This window comes from Lissotriton helveticus, chromosome 11, assembly GCF_964261635.1.
Source record: "Lissotriton helveticus chromosome 11, aLisHel1.1, whole genome shotgun sequence".
In the NCBI taxonomy this organism is placed as follows: Eukaryota; Metazoa; Chordata; class Amphibia; order Caudata; family Salamandridae; genus Lissotriton; species Lissotriton helveticus.
Genome location: NC_136072.1, coordinates 50,414,814 through 50,429,919, shown reverse-complemented (window position 1 = coordinate 50,429,919; position 15,106 = coordinate 50,414,814). Strand labels below are relative to the sequence as shown.

The window sequence follows — 15,106 nt, the reverse complement described above, 5'->3', positions numbered from 1 at the left end:
ATGAACTTGTTACGATTTGTAACTTTCTTGATGGAGTCTTTAGCCCTCTGTAGCTGTTGGTAGCGATTTACATTGTCTTCCTGGCTGGTTACAAGTTCGAAGATTTGAGGCGAACAGTTAAACGGTATGATGTGAGTAAAGAGTCCGCAATACTAGAGACCTAGTGAGTCAACTGCTCAGGAGGGTAGCTTTGAAGATTCGTTGTTTGGTGGCGTCCAGTTAATATGGGTTTTTCCTCTGTTGGGTGGAGTTCATCAAATAAATTAAGATGCGTGCATTGTTCTTAATAGGTAATGAAGACTAGTATGTTGATCGTACGGACAAGTGTGAAAACTACACCCGTAGTTCATAGATGGCATCCAGAGTGTCTGGTTGTGTGGGTGGAATCTGAGCCAGGTTGATTGAAGTGTAGAACCTTTATTTGGATATAAGCGATTTAGGATTAGACCAATGCACCATGTCAAACCACATGTATAAAACGCAGAGACCATTGTATTGTAGAATGAATGACGTGGCATGAGTTGACAAAAGGTTGTCCAAAACCTGTTTTTTAATTGTTTAAACCCCCCCTTCCGTAATCCTAACCACTTTGATTTCTCAGGAGGTGTCCATTACCAGCAAAAACAAATCTATCCAAAGCTAAATAGTCAAAAGGAAATGAAACACCTTGCAAATAATGCCATATGTGTACCTCAAAGCAAATTAAGCACAAATCCTTATGCGGGCTGAGGTGAAGGTTCTGCTGTGACAGCAAGTTGACAGGTTGCCCAAAAATGTTTTACCTTCAACGCTCAGTAAGGCAGTACGTGTCTGAGGCGCAGTAAAGACAATGTTTGGTGGTCCTTCCCTCAAGCTAAATCCCATTGGGTGTCCTTGCTAAACCTCATGAGATATAACAGGAGTCGCTGTCACACAGTCCACTGCATCCAGTTGTGTTTCTCTTGGGCGCCCCGGAGATGGGGAGGGATTATCCTATGGATTTCCCTTTTGGCTGTTTACTGCACAGTTCCTTTCAGCAGGTAGATTAACGTTGGCCCAATATTGGAAGCAGAAAGCTTCAACGGTTGTATGGTGGACAAAGTTTTGTTAATTTTGCACAATAGATAAATTGACTGCGATAGTGGCAGATAAAATGTTTGGATTAAAAAGGACTGAGAAGCCATTTAGGACTTGCATAAAGACTCTGATTGGGTGAATGGTGCCGGATGTCCCCGCACTGGTGAGACTGGGCCGGTCCCACAGAATGTCTGGTTCCTTCGAAAATTATATCACAGTTTGCAAAAGGACATTTGGGGTTCAATTAAATGGTATCATTAATGATTTATAGACTCCCAGACCGAGGTGCTAATGTGCCATTTTCTCTCCCTCCTCTGAAGAACTAACTTCTCTGGCCAGCATTATTCCTCCCCCCCCCCCCCCAACCCCTCTTTCCTTGTGTGATTTTTCCCCTCGCAATTAACAGTTGTCTTTTTGTTCTGTTATGTAATTCAAAACACTCAGAAATAACGTGTGGAAAAAAATGATTGAGACCCTGCTGATGGGAGTGAAATATGGTTGTCCTAGATATCAGAGACAAAGAGGGACTGCTGAGCCATATATACCAGTATTGGACAGAAAAACATCATTGCTGCACACGGAGGTGTGTGGTAGGGGAAGCAACTCGGTCATATTCTCACTCAGTCTGCCACAGAGTTCAGAGCATGGAGTCACTGAAAGATCAGCCTAGCTGCCTACTGGATGCTTTTGGTCTTAACAATTATGACTTCTTCATATAGCACCCAAGAGCCATGCTGTCAATAGGGTGTGCCAATAGATAGGACGAAGAGGAATGGAGGACACTGGACCATTTGTCCAACAAGGAAGAATAGCATATTCAGGACAAAGACAGAGGCTCCCTCTTAGCTCCTCATATATGTATTTCTGTGTTTTAAAATTTGGTCGAAATCTGTAAGTACTGCGACAAGGGTAAGGATTGAGGCAAGCATTTCAAAAGAACGTGTGATTTGGAAGGGCATCCCCCAAAACACCCAGCTCTTTATTCTCACTGGCACACCGCAGAGTAGATTCCCAATCTTAGAGTGCCACGAAAAAAATTCACCTGAGATGAAAAAAGAGCAAAGAAAAATTGCTCCTGGAATAAGCTTGGATGCAGCATAATATGTAACTTGTTGAGCCCTTAACCTGTGCTAGCAAAAAGTCCTAGATTTCTAAACACAATGTGTGTCTCCAGGTTACCGGGGTCTCAAAAATGTACTGTGGTAAAATGTTCGCTTGGGTGCCATGTTTACAGACCTAACATAGTTTCTTACGATTGTAAAAATTAAACAAGCAGACAACCCTATTTCATGGGCTTCCGTACAGTATTCCAATGATCCTCTTCTTAGAAGATCTTTCACTTCAACACAAGTCAGTGGAAAAATTAATTTGCCACGATTTTCTCTTTTTCTAAATCTCCCTCTTCTCTTCCGAAATGTTGGCTTATATCGTATTGTTTTTGACCATTTATATCCTTTCTTTTCAGAGTGGTTCTTCGAGTTTGGCTTTGTAATACCTAATTCTATGAACACCTGGCAGTCCTTGATAGAGGCTGCACCAGAATCTCAAATGATGCCAGCCAATGTTTTAACGTAAGTATTGAAGGGGGCTTAGAGCATATGCTACTGGTCAGCAGCCATTTGTTGTCACAGTGTCTCCTGCGGGTTCTCACCCATTTTTAATTGTCTTTGGCACAAAGATGATGTGATAATGTTCATATTTTATAGACACACCTTAGAATTCAGCTTTAACATAAGCATTTACATGCACCGAACTGCCTTTTAAAAGTACCCTGATTGCAGTAACACCCCATCAAATGGTTCACCAAACAAATGTCAAATATCTGCCCTTATTCCACCATCCAAAGTCCAAGTAATGAATCTTTTCTCATTATCTAAGGCAGAACATAGACCTTACTTCACTATCAATTTGAACTGCTAGGCTTGTATCAAATACGTTCACGCACCCTAACCCGGGTGCAGTACACGCTCTGCTCTTTTCCTCCTTCAACCCAAGATTTGGTCTGAATGTTACTGTTAAGTCAGGAAACCACACGCAGTGAAGTTGTTTTGACTCCTTTATTCCATAGCTCAAACCCTGGTATCAGCTACACGCTTCCACCTCCAACTGTCCCCACCGTCGTCTCACCTACTTTTGTTCCTAACCGCTCTACAGCAGCAGAAACAGAACCTACATTCTCTAGATAATAAGAGGTCTTTTTACTTAGACAACTCAAAGGATGTAAGGCAATCTCACTAACTCTTTGTAAACGATGGCTCTTTTCGACAAGGTTTAGCTGCTTCGAAACAAACCATAGCGAGATGAATAATTTCATTATTTCTTTGTTACCAGATTTCCAACAAATCTCTCCCAGGTGAACCTAGGGCTCACTCAAAAATGGGTAAAGCAGCAACCACAGAGTGGATCAGGTATGTCCTGATTCAAGCTTTCTGCAAAGCAGCCACTTGGAGGTCAATGCATATCTTTAGAAGGCACTATTGTCTTGATGGAGATACTGAGTTGAAACAAGGCTCAGTAAAGAAACACTTAGAAACTTGTTTAAATGATTGATAGATTTTGCTTTTCCTGAAATGGACCATAATTATACATTGTACCCTGCATTGTAAATCGGTCTCCCTTTCTTATAATCTGACTGACAGTCATGGAATTAATTTATCTGTAGCTAGCTACTCTATTCAGCGTTTATGACTATCAGTGAAGATACTTACGATGCAGAACTAGGACTACAGGTATGAAACCTTTCCTTATCCAGTATTAGGGGTGTCTTTCATGGATTCACATGCCTGAATCATTCCCCGTCGTCGAGACGGGAGCCTCCGGTACATAAAAAAGTAATGTCCTATAGACATACATAGAGAAAATAGGCCTAAGGGCCTCCCCTTAGTAGCCTTTCTTAGTCCTTATGTAAAAAGGACCAAACTCTCCCAGTCAGCCAATCAGCTCCGACCTCCCTCTAGAACCTTCCTGGGAGGAGCCTCAGTCCCTCAGATTTTCTACCGCACGTTGTGCTAAGGGAGTCTCCTCTGAGCTCTGCTCAGATTCTGTGTTTTTTTCACTTAATTTGGCTTTTCTACTATGGATTATCTTCAAATACATTCTGTATCTTCAAATACTTTCTTTAAAGAAGGTTTAACAAGGGAAAGAACGGAAGAATTCTGTTTGGAGCCTGCACTTCTTGTTCCAAGAGGTGGCTCTGCTCGGTTCCTCACACTCACAGACCAAAGGCTACAAGGTATGTTGCTTTTTCAAGTGACTTTTGAAGGGTCGTGAACAGAGGCTGTTAATATGGTTAAGGCCAGAAAGGAGGTTATTTATTTCTCCAGTTACTGCGATGAGGTGTTGCCCTCAAAGTCCAGGAGACCTCAATAGAGAATCTCCTCAGACTCATTCCTCAGGGTACCATCCTGAGAAGGCCCCAAAAAAGACCGCTCAAGGGTCTTCCGGGCGCAGTCCTTCAAGGATCTCCCCACTCTGTGGGAAAGGAGAGTAAAGGACTTGCTTTGGAGAATTATCGGACAACATAGACGACGTATGAGCCGTCTATATCCCCTCCTCTGGTCATAGGATCGTTCAGAAAGGCGTCGTCTATACCTCCTGAGGTACAGCCTAAGCAGCCATCGACGTCAAAACCATCATCATTGCAATGTGAGCGTCGACAACGACGACAGCGTCGACGATGACGTCGACGACGAGACCATAGACGTCGACGGCGACACCGTCGACGATTGGAGCGTCGTCGACGAGGACATCGACGTCGACGACGAGGCCGTCGACGACACCATGGACGTCGACTTCAAAACCGTCGACGACGACGAGCACCGTCGACGACGACGAGCACCGTCGACGACGGCGAGGACCGTCGACGACGGCGAGGACCGTCGACGACGGCGAGGACCGTCGACGACGGCGAGGACCGTCGACGACGGCGAGGACCGTCGACGACGGCGAGGACCGTCGTCGACGGCGAGGACCGTCGACGGCGAGGACCGTCGACGGCGAGGCCCGTCGACGGCGAGGACCGTTGACGGCGAGGACCGGCGAGGACCGACGACGGCGAGGACCGACGACGGCGAGGACCGTCGACGGCGAGGACAGTCGACGGCGAGGGCCGTCGACGTCAGCGTGGACCGTCGACGACCAGGCAGTCGAAGTCAGCGAGGACCGTCGACGACGAGGCAGTCGACGGCGAGACCGTCGACGTCAAGACCATCGCCGTCGACGACGAGACCATCGACGACAGCCTCTCGGAACGAAGGCCTGTCTACGGTATCAATGAGGGCTTCATCTCGAAGACTAATCGGCATGTCTACGGCCTGTCTACGGTTTCGATGATGGCCTCATCTACGATGATGGCCTCATCTATGAAGGCGCATGGCCTCATCTACGAAGGCGCATTTTAGTGGGCGCGTCTATGACAGCCTGTCTACGGCAGCCCGTCCACGGCAGCCTGTCTACAGCGTCTACAGGGCCTAGTCTACAGTGCCTATTCTATGAGGACCTAGTCTACAATGGCCTAATCTATAGTCTACGATGTCCTAGTCTACTGGCCTACTCTATGGAGGCCTAATGATCGATGGCCTAGTCGTCTACGAAGGCCTAGTGCTCGATGGCCTAGTCTACGATGTCCTAGTCTACGACGGCCTAGTCCATGACGGCCTCGTCTACAAGGGCTAGTCTAAGGAGTCGACTGCTCGCCTACGACGCCCTGTCTACGGTATCGACGATAGCCTCATCTACGTAGGCTCATCTTCGAGGACTCGTCTACGGCGGCATAGTCATTGAAGACATCGTCTATGACAGCCTGTCTGGTCGACCAGGGCCTTCTCTAAGATGGCCTAGCCTAAGATGGCCTCGTCTACGCGGGCCTCGTCTACGTGGGCCTCGTCTACGATGGCCTAGTCTACGAGGGACTCGTCTACGATAGCCTCGTCTAGGATGGTCTAGTCTATGATGACCTCATCTACGACGGACTCAGCTACGAAGGCTAGTCTACGACGGCGTCGACGGCCTTGTCTACGAGTAGTCTACGACGGCCTCATCTATGACTGCTCGTCTACGACGGCATACTCTCTGACGGACATCTTGTCGACGAACTCGTCAACGAAGGAGGAGATCCACCGAGTCTGTCATCTCTTTTAAGGAGGTATGGTCATCTATGACTGCGCGTCTACGATGGCATAGTCTATGACGGCTACCTCGTCGACGGATTCATCGACGAAGAAGGAACTCCACCACTCTGGAATCTCTTCTAAGGTGGTATGGAGAGCTGCTCAACGTTTTAAGATCTCCATGACCTCTCAAGAACAGGCCTGCTTCTTGTACGTCTTCAAAGAACCCTACAAGAAGGCAGTAAGATCAATACGGGTTATCCATTACCTATAGTCAGAAGAGGTAAGGGTCCGGTAGTACCCCTCCTCTGTATCACTGGTGATCCCTCTGTTGGAGAAGAAGTATAAGGCGCCAGATACAGCACCGGCGTGCTTAACAGGAACTTTCTAAGCCGGACTCCGTAGTGCCACAGGCGGCCTAGAAAAACTCCAGGGATCCTTCGGCCCCGTTGTCACCTCCTCCTGATAAGGAGGGTCTAAGAGTGGACAACCTTACGAACAGGTTTTCCTCTGTGAACGTTCTAGCGCTCTTGGTACGCTAGCATGGAACATTGTGGGCACACTGGCCCCATACCAGCCGGAATTACCAGACTCATCCGAAGAGGAAGTTGGGTGGATTCCGCTGAGGCGAGGCATTGGCGTTAAACCATAGACTGCGCGAGGAATATCGCTATGACAGGGTTCCGCAAGTGGCTGGACCTGCAGTCTTGCGGATCCAAGGAGGGCCCTTTCCGTCCTGAGGTGCAAACTACGTTTGTGGACGGGCCAGATGAGGGCCAGTCACTGTTGGCACGAAAAGTTAACGAAACAGACAATGCGAGAGCTTTGGACACTCTTCAGTATATGAACCAGTCCTTTAGTACAACGGGAGGAAGAAGAAGGTCTTCCCTCAAAGGAAATTATCAATTCCAATCTTCCTGCTCTTCAGGCCAGAGTAGACCACAATGCCTTCAGTCGCCGACAATAGCAAAACAAGCACCCATCTTCTGAGAAATTGTCTTCTCATGGAACGGGCAGCGGAGCTATCAAGATACACAGCTGCATCTACGTCTGGATTATGCTGTAGAAAGGAGCTATAGCGAGTATTCCTCCTCCTCAAAGGAGCTGTAGCGAGAGTACCTCCTCCTCATAAGGGAAAAGGTTTTTTTTGTTCCCGCTTCCTTTTTAAATCCGGAAAACAGATAGGAGGAGGAGACCAACCTTGGGCTTCAGAGACTTCAACACCCTCCTAAAAGAGGCAGTTGTTTCGCATGGTAATCCATGAGGTCCAGCAAACAGGACGTTTACTTCCATATCCCACTTCACAGGAATCGCTAAAAGTACTTACGATTTGCAGTAGTGGGCAGACATTTACGGTTCCGCGTTCTGCCTTTCGAGCTCAAGTCTGCACCACACATATTCACGAAATACAGTTCCCTGGGAGCGACATAACTAGGACACCAAGTCTTCGGTATCTGAAGGACTGCCTGCTCAAGGCTTCATCCTTAAAAGACGTGTCCAGGTCTCCCGACGCCTGTTCAGTTTTCGATGCTGGATCTCATCCTCAATCAGGAAAAATCGGTCCTGAAACCTTCTCACTACATCAGTTTCCTAGGTACATCAGTTTCCTAGGTATAACCCTGGCCACACGGTCAGCAAAGGTTTTCCCATCAGAGAGTGATAGTGTATCCTCCTGGTTCCTCGCTCTCAACTACGAACGAGACCTCTACAAGAGGCGCTATCGAAGCAGTGGTTACAATCTACAGGGTCATCTTGCCACATAAAAGAGAATCCTCACATGGCCGGAGTCCTACAATGAGGAATATCCTCTCAAAAACTGTCTCAAGGCTTGTCACTCCTACTTCCGGCGGTTCCTCACGTCGTCACAAAATGCGGAAGGTAGTCTCCTATGGAGAAGACACTACATATCAATCTGCCTGAACTGCTGACGGTCTTCCTGGGCCTTCAAGGTTGCCTACCAAGAATAAGACGAACAATGGGCTCACCTATGCGCTCAGCAGGCAGACACCATTGTAACAGGGAGCTGGACCAACAAATCATTGGCCCCATCTTCTCCAGATAAAACACGCCGCAAATGGATCTAATTGCGACGTGAATGAAAGCCGGATGCCCACACTTCCGTAATTGGCTAGGGAACGCATTTCCAACCGCATGGCGCAATGTCTTTGCGTAGGCCTTTCCACCATTCCCGATGCTCCCATTGTCCTCAAGACACGGTTGGTGGAGCCTTGTATTCTGATTTTAATAGCCCCAATTGGGCCGAGGCGACATTGGTTCACAGAACTCCACCACCTATCCCTGTAGCCGCCGATCCACCGGCGGCAGTATCTATCTCTGCTACTATGATCGATAATGCAGTTCGACATCAGGGTCTGAAGTCTCTCTGGTTGGTCGCCTGACCCCTGACACAAGACTGAGTTCAGAGTTCCACAATCGGAATAATCCACAGGACTGTAGACATTCTTGCCAGAGCAAGTGCGGATAGCACATGAACATATTCCTGGAAAGGGAAGCGCTTTGTGTCTGCGGTGTCGACCGCAGCAATAGGCTTTTCTCCACATCACTGGTGCAAATATTGCCTTATCTATCCATTACAGTACATTTAACAGTGCTATCTCGTTATAAAAGAATTCAAACGAGCCCATCGCTATGGTCAAGCGGGTTGCTTAAGCAAGTTCTGAAACGTTTATATAGATCTTTCCCGCCAGTAAGGATGTTGCCACCTCCTGGCATCTCAATGTGGTTCTTACCAAGCTCATGAAACATCCGTTCAACCAGTACACGGAGCTGACCCAAAGTATGTCTCGTGAACAATCCCCACTAAGAGTCAGTGGGCTACAGGCGGTTTTCTATCCAGAAGAGCGAGCGAGCTCCAAGCTCTGTCCATTCAGGAACCGCACATGCAGTTTTTCTGCTAGTCCATTCGGAACCGCACATGCAGTTCAGGAAGGCTAGCATGGTGCTGAGACCGAACCCAAAATTCATTCCAAAGGTGCCTTCAGCCTTTCATCTCAATGGGCCAATAATCCTTCAATCTTTCTTTGCGAACCCTTCAACCGCAGCAGGAAGGGCTCTACATTCTTTAGATCTCAAAGATGTCTCAGGTTCTACCTAGATAAGTCTAAGACTTTCAGAAACTCTTCTCAACTGTTCGTGACATACAGCAGACCAAGAATGGGCCTGTCCCTCACGAAACAAAGCATCTCAAGATGGATCTCATCAACGATTGCATTCTGCCATGACCAGGCCGGACGGCCTTTGACTGATCAGGTCACTGCACATTCCACCAGGACGATGTCCACGTCAGCAGCACTCTTCGCGGGGGTGCCAATCTTGGACATTGGCAGAGCGGCGACCTGGAAGTCACCGCACACTTTCTCCAGCCACTACTGCCTGGATATCGAACTTCAGAAGGATATGGCAGTGGGTCAAGCGGTGCTTCGCCATCTCTTTCAGTGAGGTGAGCCTTCCTACTTCCCGCCATCCAGGTATGCACATTCCTTGCTCTTGTGATACTATATGTGATGTTATATACATTGTCTAACATGACTGCAGAACTGATTTACATCACAAATGTGCATATCTGACTGCTAACTATTCTGATTCAGGCACGTGAATCCATGAAAGACACCCCTAATACTGGATAAGAAATGCGTTACTTACCTGTAACAGCAGTTATCCAGTATTGGTGTCTTTCATGGATTCACATGCAACCCTCCCGCCTCCCCGGGAAGGACTCACATCCCTCTCTGACAACATTACGCCTACCTAGCTGGGTGCGTACGAAAATCTGAGGGACTGAGGCTCCTCCCAGGAAGGTTCTAGAGGGAGGTCGGAGCTGATTGGCTGACTGGGAGAGTTTGGTCCTTTTTACATAAGGACTAAGAAAGGCTACTAAGGGGAGGCCCTTAGGCCTATTTTCTCTATGTATGTCTATAGGACATTACTTTTTTATGTACCGGAGGCTCCCGTCTCGACGACGGGGAATGATTCAGGCATGTGAATCCATGAAAGACACCAATACTGGATAACTATGCTTCTGTAGTAGGGGATCTCTGTGTATAGTCATAATCTAGTGAATAGTCCCGCCCATGTGCGTGGACCCCGGCAATCAAAAATAATCTCTTAAGTTGTCAAAAAATTGCAGAACTGCAAAGACACTTAAGAGAAAATTTAAAGACAAATAATGCAGCCTATATCCACAGGCTACACTGTCCAGTACTTCAACTAGAAATTCCACCAAAAATCCACAAACAGCAAAGCCTGTCCAGATTTCCCTTGCTTTTACTGCAAAAACCCCTCAGAAATGATAGAGAGGAAGGCCTGGACAGACAAGCCCCATAGGCTGCCATTATGTGGCTTAAACAGGATACTGTGCCTTTAAGGAAACCTTCCAGAACCTTCTCCCAGTATCCCAGAATGCATAGCAGGTCCCACTGACTTCAGTTCTTTTTTCCGGCTCCTGCTTACAGGACCCTGGCATTGAGCTCTCCCTTGTTTCAAGGGGTTATTGCATGTTTTGGCACTTTTGTATACTAAAAGTGTTGCAGTTTACTTTCTTGGCTTTCTCTTCTCTTCTGTGTGCTGCTTCAGGTGTTTTAGGGCTCTAAAATGCCTGGACTCTTTGTGAAGTGTCCAGCATGTGAGAGGAAGAAGGCCAGAGGTGATCCCCATGATGTCTGCATCGTCTGCCTCCCTGAAGATCATGTCCCTGAGGAGTGTGTCATCTGCCAGCAGTTTACAACTCGCACTCTGAAGGAAAGGGCGAAGATCAGGCTGTCTGGCCTTGAGGAGAGGCGCCTGCAGGCTGCAGGTGGGTCTGGGCAGTCAGGGAAGGTTCCCTCTGCCTCTGCTGAGGCCTCTGGGGGGCTCCCCAGAGGCAGGAAGCCCAGCAAGCGATCCCGGTCTCCGTCGACGTCGATAGCCTCGACGACGACGTCGAGAGGGATGACGGCGGTGTGCTCCCCTTCTCCCCGGGGCTCCGGGACGAGACATCGGGACGACTCGACGTCGAAGCCACCGCGGACGAAGCCGCCGTCGACGTCGTCTTCGGCGTCGACGTCGAGGGCTTCTTACCGACGTCGTAGACATCGGCGCTCGCCGTCGAGGCGACACCGCCGGTCGACGTCGAGGGGATCCTCGACGTCGAGAACATCCAGACGACGTCGGCGACGCTCATCGTCGAGGAAGGACCGTTCGGCGTCGAGGAGACGTGCGACGTCGAGGAGAGAGAGGTCGACGTCGAGAAGAAAGAGGTCGACGTCGAGAAGAAAGAGGTCGACGTTGAGGGATCGGCGCTTGACGTCGAGGGATCGGCGTTCGACGCCGAGGAAGGAGAGGTCGACGTCGCGGAGGCGGCGTTCGACGCCGGAGTCAAGGAAACGCCCTTTGACGCCGGAAAAGCGACGCTCGACGTCGAGCAGACGGAGGTCGACGTCTAGGAGTCGGTCAGGCTCTCCGAAGCGTCGCAAGAGGGATTCTAGTCCCAGGAGTCACGCTGCTTCCAGCGGGGGACGCAAGAGGAAGCGGTCTCCGGCTGAAGGGGCGGGCTCTCAGCCCTCTTTGCCTAAAGGATCACAGGGCACGGTGTACTCTGCGGTGTACACTCCTTCTCGGCCTCGGTCGACGCATACACCTGGTCCGAAGGCGGTCACTCCTCCTCCTCCTCCTCTGCCTCGAGAGGACCCGCCGACGCTGCCTCCACTTCCAGCGGACGACCCGCCTCCACCGGTTCCTCCGCGTGGGCCGGCACCGCAGCCGGAAGTTCCTCCTCCGAGGTCCACTTCGCTGCCGTTTTTGCCTGTACCTCCTAAGGGGACCCCGAAACCTGCGCCCAAGGAGGCTCCGAGGAAGACTCCACCACGGAAACCGGTGGGGAGGCCACGGACTGGCAGCTCTCGCTCTCGCTCTCGCTCTGGGAGACGGGACAGGTCGCGGCACAGATCGTCCTCGCGGTCGAGACGCCGCCATAGGAGGCGCGAGTCTCGCTCCCGCACGGGATCCTCTGGCTCCAGGGATCGTTCTCCTACCCTGTCGGGATCACCGGATACGAGGGGGTCCCCAATTGATGACCTGGTGGCGTTCCAGGATTTCCTCTTGAGGGGCGCTGCGAAGCTGGGCATTCCCCTGACAGTGCCCACGCCGAAGACGTCCGTAATCTTTGAGACGTTGCACCAAAAACACTCGTCTCGCCCTCTCCTTCCTCTGGTACCGGGCCTGGAGGAACCAGCTATGGACCTTTTCCTCACCCCAGCGGTGACAAAGGCGGCACCATCTAGGTTGCTGAGGAAGTACCGGGCCCCGGACTCGGACCCGGCTTTTCTGAGAGCGGAACCACCTCCGGACTCCGTCATTGTGACGGCGGCACGCAAACAACATGCCTCCGCTCCGTCATCCACGGTTCCCCCGGATAAGGAGTCCAGGTGGATGGATTCGGCAGGGAGAAAGGTCTGTGGAACTGCCGCCACCTCCATGAAGGCTGCGAGTGCCACGGCTCTGCTGGGTCGGTACGCCCGCTCCCTCTGGGACTCCCTGGAGCGGTTTGCGGAGCACTTGCCTCGTGAACAGCGTGAGGATTTTCAGGAAGTGCTGAGTGAAGGGATGCTGGTGGCCAACCAGATCATCAGTGCGGCAGCGGACTCTTCCCTGTTGGCTGCTCATGGTTTTTGCCATGGGGTCAACCAGAGGCGCCACGCCTGGCTCCGTCTTACGTCCCTGAAACCGGACGCACAGCAGAGGGTGGCCAACCTGCCGTTCTCCGGCAAGTCTCTTTTTGGACAGCATGCGGACGACGAGATGGCCCGCATGAAGGCGGAGGCCGAGACGCTCACGGCGGTGGGCCTCGAGAAGCCTAAGGAGACGAAGAAGCCGTACCGCTCATTCCAACGGCGGTCCGGTGGACAAGGCCGTGGACGTGGCCAGGCTTCGGGACATTCGCAACAGCAACAACAGTTCCGTAAGCCGTTCCAGAAACGCCAGAGGGGCAGGGGAGGCCAGCAGTCGGCTCCAACGCCCAAGGGCCAGGCTGGGTCTAGGCCCTAGGAACTTACTTCCCCCGGATCCGTTACCCACTCCGGTAGGGGGAAGCATCCAATTTTTTCCGGCAGAGTGGAGAAAAATTACTCAGGACAAGTGGGTGCTGAATATTGTTTGCAATGGATACAGTCTTCGGTTCACCAGCCCGCCTCCATCGATTCCTCCGGTCAGCTCGCGGTTTCAGCTGCTCGAGCTCCAGGTGGAGGCCGATACCCTGTTAAGGAAAAGGGCGATAGAAGACGTGCCTCTGTCCCAGAGGGGACGAGGCCTGTACTCCTGGTTCTTCCTGGTTCGCAAGAAGGACAAGAACGAGTTCAGGCCCATTCTGGACTTGCGACAGGCAAACAAGTGGATTCGCAGGGAAAAGTTTCGCATGCTGTCGTTGCATCAGATTTATCCTCAGTTGCAACAAGGGGACTGGCTCTGTGCCATAGACCTACAGGATGCATACTTCCATGTGCCCATTGCGCGCAAACACAGGAAGTTCCTGCGGTTCCAAGTCGGCACCAATCATTATCAGTACACAGTACTCCCATTCGGACTGAAGTCTGCGCCGAGAACTTTCTCGAAGTGCATGGCGGTGGTGGCGGCGCACCTGCGGAAGAACAAGGTGTTTGTCTACCCGTACCTGGACGATTGGTTGATCAAGGCATCCTCCTTCTCGGAAGCGCGAGCACACTTCCAGAAGACGTGCGTTCTCTTGGACAAGCTGGGGTTGCACATCAACATGGCCAAGTCGGTCCCGACTCCGGTCCAATGCATACAGTACTTGGGAGCCTCCATCGATACGCTGTCAGCAAGCGTGTCTCCTTCGGAAGAGCGACGATTATCTCTCCTTCGGAAGGCTCAGGCTCTTATGTCGACTCCATCTACAACAGTGAGGACGGTGTCTTCTCTACTGGGTTCGATGGCCTCTTGTATCTTCCTGACGCCGCACGCACGACTGCACATGAGACCGCTGCAGGAGTGCTTGGAGGACCAGTGGGATCAGAGGACAGGATCCTGGGACGACAGGTTACGACTGTCTCTGCATGCTCTTCAGTCTCTGAAGTGGTGGTGTTCAGCGGAGAATCTCCTCAGAGGGGTTCCTTTTCACAAGGACATTCCCACGCAGACTGTCGTGACGGATGCTTCTCTCCTGGGATGGGGAGCGCACTCCGGGACTCTACAGATTCAGGGAACGTGGTCACCAGTGGAGGCCACGTATCACATCAACTTCCTGGAACTCAGAGCTGTTCACTTGGCGCTGAAGGCCTTTCTTCCGTCCTTCCAGACCAGCTCCCTGCTTGTGCAAACGGACAACACTACCACGATGTACTACCTCAACAAGCAGGGGGGCTCGAGATCCCGCACTCTGTCACAGGAGGCGCAGGCGATCTGGCACTGGCTCCTGGCCAGAGGACTGACGGTCACGGCTACCCATCTGCCAGGTGTGCAGAATGTTCAGGCGGACGAACTCAGCAGACTCATTCAGGAAAACCACGAATGGGTCATAAACGACGAAGTGCTGGGAGAAGTCTTCGCAAGGTGGGGAACTCCAGACGTAGATCTGTTCGCCACCGCCGAAAACAGCAAATGCCGAGACTTCGCCTCCAGGTACTACCAGCCGGGGTCGCTGGGGAATGCGCTATGGATCAGCTGGTCGAACAGCTTTCTGTACGCTTTTCCTCCCATTCCCCTGATTCCGGCGGTACTCATCAAGCTGGCCCGGTCCAGGGCTCGGATGATTCTCATTGCCCCGGAGTGGCCCAGGCAGTGGTGGTTCACGGACCTGCTTCACCGTTCTCTCCTTCCTCACATTCGGTTGCCGTGCAGGCCGGACCTTCTCACGAAGTTCGGGGGGCGGATGTTGCACCCCAGCCTCTCGTCTTTGAGTTTGGCGGCATGGCTCCTGAGATAGTGCAGTA

The 15,106-nt window shown here is 51.0% G+C and overlaps 1 protein-coding gene across 1 annotated transcript in view; it reads left to right on the top strand.

The window, feature by feature from the left end:
- PDE6D (phosphodiesterase 6D) overlaps positions 1 to 15,106 on the top strand; it is a 134,308-nt gene that overhangs the window by 111,974 nt on the left and 7,228 nt on the right. The window contains exon 4 of the mRNA XM_078667436.1: positions 2,522 to 2,627. Within this exon, the coding sequence (XP_078523562.1) occupies positions 2,522 to 2,627 (106 nt within the window). The remainder of the gene's footprint in view (positions 1 to 2,521; positions 2,628 to 15,106) is intronic.